At 37.8% G+C, this 13,530-nt stretch overlaps 1 protein-coding gene across 1 annotated transcript in view; it reads left to right on the top strand.

Annotated features, from left to right (window-relative positions):
- efl1 (elongation factor like GTPase 1) overlaps nucleotides 1-3,975 on the top strand; it is a gene marked incomplete at its 5' end in the record, with an annotated part of 118,302 nt that extends 114,327 nt beyond the window's left edge. The window contains 2 exon segments of the mRNA XM_052128389.1: nucleotides 2,959-2,993; nucleotides 2,996-3,975. Coding sequence (XP_051984349.1) covers nucleotides 2,959-2,993; nucleotides 2,996-3,975 — 1,015 coding nt within the window.
- Between the last annotated feature and the right edge of the window lie 9,555 nt (nucleotides 3,976-13,530).

Below are 13,530 nucleotides of genomic sequence, written 5' to 3'. Positions count from 1 at the left end.
CACCAATGGTTCATAAGAGGAAAGCCAGGGGTGAGAATCCATCAGACTGTTAGGTTGGGGGCAGAAGGGGTCAACCCTGAGGTCAGGAGATTGTGACAGCAGTATTTACTCCACAGCCTGTTGGAGTCTGAGTGGCGTTTAAAATTATATCATCAGACCCCGATGTCAAAGCAGTTCAGCGATAGCCTGTCCAGACCAGTGACACTGCGCCTGTCCTTGAGCGATTAAAAACGAGGTTGTGTTATACCCTTAGTCTCGGGACAATGACATCACAGCCTCACAGCCAGAAAATAGGTCAACTGCCAGATCGCATGAGCTCGAGAAGTCCTCTGATGCGTTGATGGTTGTCTTGATTCAAGGAAACATATTGTCTGGGGGATTATATACAGTAGTTGCTTAGCCAATTTTTAGTGCTTTCTTCTGATCGAAATGCCTGTTAATTATGCAATTTTGTATCAGTGTGGTGCTTACTCACATAATGACGAGTTGAAATTTGTGTAATTGATTGTTTTGACTGAATGAAGCATATTGTTGTTTGGGCGTGCATTTAGTTGTTTTCCCAATTATTTTGTTTTTGCCTTGTAAATGCTTTTTATTATGCACTTTTGTATCTGGATGCAACATAACATGGATAAACTTAAAACTATTATCGAGTGATTATGAACAATTGTTCCAAATGCATTAATTTGCTAATTGTTTTATGTTATCTGTGGAATAAACAGTGATTTGTTTGGGACACATTGATTTATAGACAGTTACATTGAATGAGTGTGGGCCAAATTGTGTGGGTATTCAGAATGATTATGAAGTCTTAGCTCTTTTATTTCAAGTCTAATATGTTAACATAAAGCAAAACCAAACACCCTTAATATTATGTCTTTATTAAAATAATATTTAAAGGCAACTGCAAAGTTAAAAAATGAAAAATATTTTAAAGAGCCATTGATGCCCATAAAAAAGGTCAACCCAGGTAAGACACTGGACAGTGAAAAATGTCTATTCTTCCTTTTTACCTTTACATCTCCCATTCAGTGCAAAAATATTGCCTAAAAAACACACTTTTAGGAGCACTACAGTCTCAAAAGCTGATGCGTCAAATCAAACTCTACCTAATTGTTTTGCAATTTCATCTGTTTATATGCCTGATACTAATACAGCATTTGGTCCTGCGTTTGTTCCAACACTTCTGCTGTTATGAATTTAAAAAATATGATTATTTAGACTATGTCATGGTAATAATTTTGCATACTGTTGGACCTATATAGTGCATGGTAATATTTATAAATTGCATGAGTTTGATTTCAGGACATTTTATGTTAGTATTGTACAATAAATGTTTTGGTATTGTATTAAGTCACCTCTAGAAGCAAAACCAGAGGAGAACCACTGGTTCACACCACATTGCTGAAGTTTCTAACATTAAAATTCCTTCAGCAAGATTACAGGGCTACTTTGCAGATAAAGTAAGAAAGATGATAAAGTCAGAATGTGTGAGAGAAATTATTCCTTTCAAATGCATTTATAAGTTTGTAAATAACAAAAAAATACGTTGTTGAAGAGGAAGACAGTGGCACAAAGACAGCACGAGCAAGATTACAGTGTGAATCAGCTCACACCACGAGCTGTCAGCAGTGAGACAGCATAGCCTTCAGACTGCCCGGTCACACTCTCAGCTCTGCTTCGCTCTCTCAGGAGGCTTCTAGTAAACAGTTTCCACTGGATCATCTGCTTCCCAAACAGTCCCATAACTCTCTGGTTCTAACTGGATTACTGGAAGTCTCTGTGTTGTCTCTGTGAAGACAGGAATCATGTCAACCGTCTGCTCCACTTAACAAAGCCTAGTGACCCATGAGATCTCAGTGGCTAACTGTCAGAATTAACTAATGACCCAGAGTGTTTATGTCCCTTATTAGATTTAGGCCATTATCATATATCAAGACATGCATTATATATAACTACATACAAATATAACACATACTATATAACCTTGTATTCTGTCTGGGATCGAGGATATATAATATTCTTAGAAGTTAGTGTGCCGCACTATGTTTATGTCTGGTTGTTTTTGGATGGTTATGTTTCCTTACACAGACAGAAAGAGATTAATGTGTATTTGAATATTTTCTGCATGAATGGGCGACTGTAAATTAGATTTTAGTATTCCATAACAACTTGCTGAAGAATCAGAGCTTGGCTCTTACTGTTGGCTTACCACCATCACTAACTTTCTTTCATATCCTCCTAGTTGCTTTGAAAAATAAGGCTTTTTACATAACTTATTATTATTTCAATTCTATGTTCCAATTCTCAATGGCAATTGCGGTACCACAGCAAAAAGTAATGTGCTATTGAACAAAATGCCTCATTTAAAAATATAAATAATATCAAATTAAATTAAAACAATGGCATGTAGCCTTCAATTATTCTCAATTAAGTAAACATTAATCAAAGTAACTATATGAGTATATGAAAATTGTCTAGAAATGTAAATGAGTAAGCAGTTTTCTATTTTTTGTTTTAATATTGTTTTATTTAACAATGTTAATGCCATAATAGATAGCAGCAAGTCTATTTTGTGACAGTTATACTTTATGACCTATTGCACAGATTCGATATTTGAAACAAATCTGATATTTTGTCCAATCTTTTACATGTACCTATTACAAATTGTATGTGTTTACAATAATATTTCACCAAGGCAGTAATTTTGATCAAGAATTGCCTTTGACCATTCAGTGAGCAAATGCTCTTCCAGAGCATACATACAGAATAGCCTTCAAAAGCAGATGCCTGTCCGTCAGACAGAACTTGGATATCGAATTGAGATGGTACTCATACCAGTTTAAAGATTAGTATTGTTCTATTTTTTTATCAACTTGGGACCAAAGTTTGCAATTAGTACATTTGACATTATTGTTTTGGTATTTATTTAAATCTTATTTTCTTATGGTCCTCAAGGTTGGCTAAAATTGAGATCAGAGCTTCCGAACCTATCAAACATTCCACTAGATGGTGGTCCAGCTGCCCAAAGTGGACATGGTTAATGAGGAGATGGGAAAGCAACAGAAGGTCGTTGTGATTCACTAGGTAAAGGAGGAACAAACCAAGAACCCTGAAGGCATACAGGCGGATTCCACTGATCTGGTCATGCTCACCACCCCTAACAAGATGGCCACGGTCAGGGTGTAGGCTATCCCTCTTCCTGAGGAAGTCACCCACCTTCTGGAGGACAATGTAGAGCTTATCCACACAATGGAGCAGTTCAGCCTGTTTACCTGGGAGGGCAAGACACTGGACATCAACAAGAAAATTCTGGAGAACATCCAGGACTTCAGGGTAAAGTTGGAGAGCCACATGCAAGGCTACAAATGGAGGGGTACAGTGCAGCATATTTGGGCTTTTGGTCCTCGCCGCTGTGGGCCAAATGTTCTTCTCAACAGCGTTGAGGGTTGCTGGAAGCCTTACCTGTGGCAATGTCTGGAAGGAGAGATGGAGAAAGCTGAGGCCACCACACTTAGAGACTTTGACAGCAGCATTTTTAGTGGCTTGCAGTTGGCCACACTCTCTGACCCCATGTGCGAAGAACCTTTGATGGGGGTCTGCTTCTCGGTAGAGACCTGGGACATGAAGTTATTCACATATCTAGCTAAGCAAGACTCAGTAGATGAGGACTCAGCTTCTCTATGTGCAGAGACAAGAAATTACAATCAAAGTTTAAGTTCTGAACTTTAAGATATGCACAAGACAGACCTGTCAAGGCTCTAATCAAAACAGGAGCAGAGCAGAGTGGACTGTTATGTGCCGTTCTCAGGGCAACTCATTGCTGCTGTGAAGGATGCCTGCCGATACACCTTCCAAGCCAAACCTCAACGGCTAATGGCTGCTATGTACATCTGTGAGATCATTGCCACTGTTGGGGTCCTAGGTATTGATGCACTGATCCGATACCTGGATCGGTATCGGCTCCGATACTGAAGCTTTTGTTGATGGATTGGTGTAAAGTAGTTCAAGGGAAAGGAGGAGGCGAGAACCGGCTTGACAATATAAATAATAGTTTTAATGATAAACTTAAAAGACAAACACACACATGACGGACATGTCCGTAAACTATCTCTCTCTCGTCGCACCACCATCTGTCATCGGCCTTTATCCCTTTCGGAGGCTTAATTTGCCTGATAAGGGACCGGGTGTGTATGATCTCGACCCGGCCCCGCCCTCCACACTGCCACAATTGGGTATCGGTCCGACGAGCCCAATCCAAATCCGATAATGTGTGTTAGTCATGTTCGTTACTGTCAAGCTACAAAAATGACATAAAAGAACCATAAAAACACCATTAAAGCAGTTCATATGACTCCTGCATTTTATTCAAAACCACTTGAAGACATGCGATAGCTCTGTGAATCACAAAAGGCTGTGTTTGATAAGTAAATATATAGTATGCGCAGCACCAGTGCATTAGTGAATGGTGCTGCTCTGTTGACACAAACTCATGCACAGGCTGATGATGCACTCACAACTATTTTTAGCCTTCACAGCGGTGCGCAATATTTGAGCATTACTCAAGAACAGCATCTCAGATGTAGATGCTCAATAGTTTGGTTCACTTATAATATGCATTTAGAATGGCAACGGAGGTGCATTTTACCATAATTTGAATTAGAAGCAAATAAAACTACTTTGAATTTGCCTACAAAGAGACACATACGGGACTTCCTGGAGAGTTTAGGGTGTCAAAATAAATTCGAGAGGGTTTAAAATGTGCATGATTTAAATATATTACCGTTGTATTTATTATTATTAAGTAAATAATAATATTAATAACAATTTATTGTTATTATTATTATTATTATCATTAGTATTTGTTTTACAATTTATAACAATATTTAAGTTGAATGGCTTCCAAAAAATAACATAATAAATAAATTACAACTAAATTGAACAAAAAGGAGATCTGAATCCTTTAAAGTCCAGATGCAAGTTGAAAATTTTGGGAAAAAAAGGCCAATAAAACACTGGTTCCCCTTCTGTCACTCACTCAACCATGTGTCGAATGAAGTTACACAAGGTGTCTTCCTGGGACGCCAAACGTACCTCTGAACCTCTTGAACGTCATTCAACACAACGTTGAATGAGTGACAGAAGGGGAACGTCATGGTTACTGTTGTAACCTCCGTTCCCAGAGGGAAGGAACGAGACGTTGTGTCCCTCCTGCCACAGCACTAGACCTACCACTATAAACGGCCGTACCTTATTTTTGGCTCATCAGTGCAAAATCCTGACTGGCACTCGCTGCCCCGCTTCCCTTTATACCCATATGTCCGGGGCGGGGCATGCAAATTCTGTCTGCCAACATGGCATTGGCCGTTTCTCAAGTTCAGAGGTACGTTTGGAGTCCCAGGAAGTCCCCTTGAGTCACTTCATTCGACACAACGTCTCGTTCCTTCCCTCGGGGAATGGAGGTTACAATAGTAACCATGATGTTTCTTTTCTACTGAAGACTTTAAGACTGGAATTACTGTTAATTTTGCTGCTACATTATCCAGTATACTAGTTAATAATAAAGTGTTTCTTAATAATCTATACATTTATTTTGAAATAATGTGTAGTTAGAGGTTTGTGTTTCTTTACATATTAAAGAGTACTCCCAATTAGTTCCATACAATAATGTAAAGATATTTTGAACTGATTATGCAAAAAACAACACTGGTATCGGCTTGGGATCAGTATCGGCCGATAATGAGATTTCCGATATTGTAATATGATCGGAAGAGAAAACGTGGTATCAGTGCATCCCTAGTTCTAGGTAAGAAGAAACATATTCAATCTTTAAAAAACTCTTTAAAATTTCTCAGAATTTTTAAAGCCACAACTCAGTCTTTCTTAAACACTCCATAATAGGGCTTGAGGCTTTTTAGTCCATTTCTGTCAGCTTGATCTATACAGTGGCCCCAACAGGTATTCAGACACTTAAAATGTAAATTTTATACTCTAAGTTATAAAAAATAAAACAAAACAAATATTGATGACTAATGTAGTACATGTACTAATGTTTGTCCAATTAAATGCTCCCTAGAATTATTATGTCCCTCCTTGTAATGCAATGTGCAATTGACTAGAAATAGCAAGTACTGTAGCAAATCATGGTTCCCAGCTGTCACATAAATTCTGTACCCATAAAAAATTATATTTACAAGAGCAGAATGGTTCTCAGATATTTACATTTTGCTTGTTGAGCTAATCAAGCCTGCAAACAGATGTGATCGGCCACTTAAACATTTCTAATCAATAGATGGCATGCCAATTGTCCCTTCTTAAACAGATCCACTGGCTCTCACATGGAGGAAAAAAGGCCATGTACCGTGCAAAGGGGAAATAGTTCTCCCCATTCCTTAATTGAAAGCTGATGTGGTGATGTCATAGCCCCAGGTTCCAGAACAAAAGCGAAATTGTCTGGCCAACACACTTGTGTTTAATGAACCCGGTTGAGTGGGTAAGGGAATCCTGCCCCAAGAGAACCCAATACGTCTGAGAAAATCAACGGCCAGGGGCAAAGGGGAGAAAATACATAAATATTTCAACAAATAGTGCCAATTACCTTACCAACTGCTGCTTGTTGCTTGTGTACACCCAGGAAAAAAGTTCAAAGTCTTTGCATGAACTACAGGCATTTATTTTCTATAAATACAATGAGTGGAAGTATTTGAGAGAGCAGCTGGAGTGTATTAGGGGAGATAATGGCTCTGAATATAAAATATATAAACTTTTACATTTTTCACTGGCAGGATGTTTTTCAATATCCAGATAATACTAGGTCACTCTGTTGATATCCAGTTATATGTATTACAGATGTTTCTAGACAAGATAAATGGATTATACGTCTCACACACAAAGCTCTTACATGGGCCATATTCTGCACATTTTATTGTACAAATATTTTATTGTTTCAACTGAAGCCAATTTATAGTCAAGGTGTTGTCCACTAAAAACAATTGTGTTGTAGTGTACTGTCTTTTTGCTTGACCAGTTTTACATTCTCTTCAAAGACAGTTTCAATAAATTATGGGGGTGTTAGGGGGTCTGTACCCAAAATTAAGACTTGAACCCCCTGAAGGAACAACCTAAAAAGTAAAAGCTATGTGTTCCTGAGGAGGCATTGTTGTGTATAAATGGATGGTAATATGGTAATATCCTAATAGTTATGATGTTATTATAAATTATGATTATATAAATTATTTTTGATTGTAGGATAGTTTCACTAACTGGTCTACTGTACTCGGGATTGAGCTTTACATTGTGAGGGACATAAAGCGGTTTTAAGAGCCAGGAAAATTGTGTTTTCCAAGATGTTTCCCTTTATCTGGGGTCTATAACAGATTTATGAAATAAAGCAGCATAGAGGTGACCTGCTTGTGCCCCAGCTGTACAGAGGTCGTAACCTCCCATAGATGTCTTTCATCAGGTATTATTGCTAGAGCTTCACACTGATCTACAGTGTGAGCAGGTCTATGGTCTATGGGGCTGAACTGTGATATGCACATTCTTTGAGTTTCCTTCCATGTCACTTCCATGTATTCTCCTAATCTGCGTGTGTGTGTGTGTGTGTGTGTGCGCATGTGTTCATGAATGTATGTGTGTGCGTGTGGATCGCTCTGCTGCTGTTTGTATTAGTAAAAGGAGAAGGATGTCCGCAGCAGATTAATCTATAAACATCTGATTGTGTTTGAGTCTTGTACAGGGATGATTGATTTTCTGTGTGTGTGTTTGTGAGATTTTTTGGACTTTGTATGTTGTGTGGGGTTTTGCAGCATGAACGATTTGTGTATAATATGTAAATTATATCAGTTTTTATACCATAGCAGACCTTCATTAACCGATTATTAGCTGACATCAAATTGTCAGTGTCAGCAGTGTTATAGCAGCTTTATAACACTCACACAAACACACACACATACACTGATCAGCCACAACATTAAAACCACCTGCCTAATAAAATTGTGTAAGTCCCCCTCGTGTCGCCAAAACAGCCCCAAACCGCATCTCAGAATAGCATTCTGAGATGTAATTCTGAGCACTACAACTGTACAGAGTGGTTATCTGAGTCTGACAAAGTCTACGGTACTTTGTCAGTTCGAACCAGTCTGGCCATTCTCTGTTTGACCTCTCTCATCAACAAGCCATTTCTGTCCACAGAACTGCCGCTCACTGGATGTTTTTTGCTTTTGGCACCATTCAGAGTAAATTCTAGAGACTGTTGTGCTTGAAAATCCCAAGAGATCAGCAGTTCTCAGAAAACTCAGACCAGCCCATCTGGCACCAGATGGTCCAAATCACTGAGATCACATTTTATTTCCCCATTCTGATGGTTGATGTGAACATTAATTGATGCTCCTGACCCGTATCTGCATGAATATATGCACTGCACTGCTGCCACACGATTGGCTGATTAGATAATAGCATGGATGATTGTTGGTGCCAGATGGGCTGTTTTGAGTATTTCTGCAACTGCTGATCTCCTGGGATTTTCCCACACAACAGTCTCTAAAGTCGTATGGATGGAGGTAGGCCTGGACCATGGAGTTGGGTGCTGGCTTGGCGGCCTTGACGTGAAACTCTGGCTTGGCGGCCATGATGTGAAACTCTGGCTCGGCAGCGGCCATGTCGAGGAACTCTGGCTCGGCGTTGGCCATGTCGAGGAACTCTAGCTCCTAATGGATATCTTCATCCAAATTATAGTTATCAGTATCATACCTTGCCAGAGGAAATGCCTGCAGTAACTGATGGCGGCACCACCTCCTCCTAGCATAAAATTGTAATTGTGTTTTCAATAATTTTTGAACAAACAACCAGAAATTTATAAAAACTCACTGCAGAAAATCATGAAAAGTGAATGAACTTGATTTTTTTAAGGCACAGTTGGGGGCGTTTACCATTTGCATCGATCGCCTCATCATATTACCGTATGAATAGTGTCCCTCCTAGAGCAAAACGCCACCACAACATGATTCTGGCACCCCTATGCTTCATGGTTGGGATTGTGTTCTTTGGCTTGCAAGTCTCAACCTTGTTTCTCCAAATATAACGATGGTCATTATGACCTAACAGTTACATTTTTGCTTAATCAGACCAGAGGACATTTCTCCAAAACTTAAGATTTTTTTGTCTCCATACTGTAGTCTGGCTTTTTTATGGTGGTTTTGGAGCAGTGGATGCTTCCTTGCTGAGCAGCATTTCAGGTTATTTCAATATAGGACTCGTTTTACTGTGGATATAGATACTTGTCTATCTGATTCCTCCAGAATCTTCAAAAGGTCCTTTGCTGTTGTTCTGGGATTGAGTTGCAATTTTCGCACCAAACTACCTTAATTTCTAGGAGACAGAATGCGTCTCCTTCCTGAGCAATATGATGGCTGCGTAGACCCGTGGTGTTTATACTTGCATACTATTGTTTGTACATATGGTACCTTCAGGCATTTTGAAATTGCTCCCAAGGATGAACCAGACTTGGCTGGAGGTCTTGGCTGATTTATTTTGATTTCCATAGGATGTCAAGGAAAGAGGCACTGAGTTTGAAGGTAGGCCTAAAATACATCCACAGGTACACCTTCAATTAGCCAATTAGCCTGTCTTAAGCTAACTGGCTAATTTACATAATTTTCTGGAATTTTCCAAGCTGCTTAAATTAACAGTTAACTTAATGTATGTAAACGTCTGACACACTGGAATTGTGATATAGTCTATTAAAAGTGATAAATCTGTCTGTAAACAATTGTTGGAAAAATTACTCATGTCATGGACGAAGTAGATGTCCAGATCTGTGGAGTGGTTAAAAAATTGGTTTTATTGACTTCAACCTAAGTGTATGTAAACATCAGAATTAACTGTGTGTATATATGTGTGTGTGTTTGTGTGCGTGCATGTTTGTGTGTGTTTAGACCTTTAATCCTTTCAGCTGTCCATACAGATGCCTGATAATATGTGATTACATGTTGCTGAGAAAAAGTAAATGATACATGCAGGCCAATCAATGCAGGCAAGATCAAGTCATATTAATCTGCCGTCAGATGTCGATATTGCTGATTTGCCAAAAGTACGTTTACCTTGACAGAGTTAAGCAGGCAGTGAATGAATAGCATGTGTATGAGTGAACCTAAAGACCCCACTGCATTGATTTGTGCTTTACAGTTATGAGGCAGAGACACATACACTGTGTATAACTGGATTCACTCATCAGCATTTACAGTGCTACTCAACCTCTGGTAATGTTTGAAAAAGCATTCATAATGTGACTTATTTCTGATTGAAGCAGAATATTCAGCAGGAAATAAGCAGGGTGGGACTTAATTTTATCCATCAGGATTAGATTGGATCTTAAAAAGTGGGGAATTATATTATTATTTACTATTAATTATACTTTATACCAAGTTCGTGCTGCTTTCTACTGTAAATATTCAGCACTTGTCCTTATAGACTACCAATCAAAATTTTGGATATACTTGACTGAATTAGTTTCTCATGATCTTAAAAATCTTTTGATTTAAAAGTTCATGCTTTAATGCTTTAAAAAAAATTCCATTATGTGGCTGATGAGGAAGACCATCTGTGTTTGTGTGCTGTGTGATTGTTCCTCATATGGGAGTTCATCGAGTGTTACTTAATCAATTAGCCAAGAAATGCCATGCTTTTAGAGTGATAGGGACATTGCATTTTGGAATCATTGTATTTTGGCGCTGTGCCAAAAAAAAAGTGCCTATGGTATGAAACCTCTACGTTTTTTCATTGAAATCTGTTTGGTTGAAATCTCTAGTTTCGTTTTATCAGTTGCTTTAAAAAATCCATTAAAAAAATCCATTATTGTTTTCTGCCTGAGCACATTAATGGTCCACATATGTGGAAAATGGCACCATTTTCCCTCAAAAGTTGAAAAAACATGTTTCTGAAAAAACATGATTTTCAACTATAACACATCTGTGGGTCATTTTGCTTCATTTTCTTTTGAGCCATTCAACTCTGTGAGCTTCAACTCACGGACTAATGACCAGACGTTCTCCTTTAGGATTTTCAGGTGGAGAGCAGAATTCATGTTTCCCTCAATTATCGCCCTGGCCCTGAAGCAGCGAAGCATCCCCACTCCATCACACTACCACCACCATGCTTGACCGTAGGTTAGGGATACCACTTATTTTCTTTTCTGTCCGATACCAAGTATTTTTAGGCAAATATCGGCAATACTTATACCAAAACAGTACCTCTATTAAATTGTATTTCTACGTATTATTTGGATAAAATGATTTACTGTTTATAACTGTTTATAAATGTTTATTATTATTTACATTTGTTATATATTTATGGGCCTAAACAGAAAATTATTAGGCTGCTTTGTTTCCCTTTTAAAATTAGTTTGCATAAGCCACATATAAAACCTCAAAATTAACCAGAGATATTATTATATGGTTACTATTACTAAAACCATTTTACCGTATGGATACTACAGTAATGCTGTAGTAAAACCATGGATAATTGTATCAAAACTTTGGTTACAGCCAACAAAAAAAACAAAAAAAAAGGCCCCAAGTTTTCATAAGGGTATCATTTATTAACAAGGATTACAGATCATTATCAATGTTTTAACAAATCTTACAATATAAATAAACCTGTAAAAATGGTCACAGAGGTTTGTCATTATTTAGTGTGAATAACTCCAGATGCTGTTTTTCTGTCATTGCCTCAGGAAAGCACTTTTAACGAGCGATATGACTGAAAGGGTGAGCGCTGTCTGACTGCTAGTAAATTTTTAGCATTTTTGCGCATCAAGATGAGCGGAAGAAAAGCATTTTCCTGTGCCATGCAACAATTTGTTCATATAATTCTGTTTTCCAAACAGTTCCACTTTCGACTCATCAGTCCACAGAACATTCTCCCAAAAGGTTTGAGGATCATCAAGGTGTATTTTGGCAAAATTCAGACTAGCCTTAAAGTTCTTCTGGGTTAGCATTGGTTTTTGCCTTGCCACTCTACCGTGGATGGCATTTTTGGCCATTGTCTTTCTGATAGTGGAGTAATGAACAGTGACCTTGATTGATGAGAGAGGCCTGCAGTTTCTTGGATGTTGTCATTGGCTTTTTTTTTACTTCCTGGGTGAGTCGTCTCTGTGCTCTTGGAGAAACTTCTGGGAAGGTTCACTACTGTGCTAAGTTTTCTCCATTTGGAGATAATGGCTCTCACTGGGAGTCCTAGAGCCTTTGAAATAGCTTTGTAACTCTTCCCAGACTGATGTATTTCAATCACCTTTTTCCTCATCCTTTCTAGAATATCTTTGGACCTTAGTATGCTACAGGATGAGACCTTTTAGCAAATTTCATGCTGCTGAAAAAGTTCCATTTAGGTGTTGATTTGATTGAACGGGGCTGGCAGTAATCAGTCCCTAGGTTTGTCAAGCTGAAGCCCATTATGAATGCATTTTCTTAGATTTGAGGAAATACTTCTTACAAAGGCCCAGTTGGTATAGGATGACTTTTTTTGCTTCAATAAACAATATTATCATTTAAAAACTGTATTTTGTGTTTACTTAGATTGCCTTTGCTGTGATTGTATTCAAACAGAATCTAACTAATCTAATTAGATCTAGAATCTAATTCTTTTAAGCAAGAGTTTTTAAATGAGATCAAGTGTCATCACAGGTAGATAATATTGATAACACTTTACAATTAGGTCGTTCATGCTAACATATTTAAATGCATTAGGTATCGTGAAATAACAAAGAACAATTGCTTTATTTGTATTTTTTTATCTTGGTCAATGTTCATTTCTAAATTTGTATTTGTTCATTTTTGTTCATATTAGTTCATAATGCATTAAATAATGTTAACAGATACCATATATTAACCAACTTTTCATGTTCAAAATGTACTAGCATATGTTAGAATTAACATTAACTAAGATTTGTTAACTAAGTGCTGAGATTGTTGCTCATTGTTAGTTATCCGATGTTAACAAATACAACCTTATAGTAAAGTGTTACTGATACTGTTTTGTTGTGTTATAACGGATGAAAACTAAAACTATACTAAAACTAAACACAAACTAAAAATTATTTTTTTTTTAAAATACTAATGAAATAAAACCTAGATATGCACCATTAAAAGGAATATTCCGGGTTCATTACAAGTTAAGATCAATCGACAGTATTTGTTGCATAATATTGATTACCACAAAAACTATTTTGACTTGCTCCTCATTTTCTTAAAAAAATCTGGGTTACAGTGAGGTGCTTACAATGATTTTCAAAGGGGCCAATCTGTAAACGTTAAATGGTCTTCACTTATATAGCTCCTTTTTAACCTTAGCGGTTACCAAAGCGCTTTACACTGCATTTTATTCACTTATTCACACACCAATGATGGCAGAGCTGCCATGCAAGGCACTAGCCTGCCATTGGAAGCAACTTGGGATTCAGTGTCTTTCCCTAGGACACTTCGGCAAGTGGAGTCATGTGGGTCAGGAATCGAACTACCAACACTGCTATTAGTG

This window comes from Xyrauchen texanus, chromosome 1 (assembly GCF_025860055.1).
Source record: "Xyrauchen texanus isolate HMW12.3.18 chromosome 1, RBS_HiC_50CHRs, whole genome shotgun sequence".
NCBI classification, from domain to species: domain Eukaryota; kingdom Metazoa; phylum Chordata; class Actinopteri; order Cypriniformes; family Catostomidae; genus Xyrauchen; species Xyrauchen texanus.
Note: the sequence above shows the minus strand (reverse complement) of the source record. Positions and strands in the feature narration are given on the sequence as shown.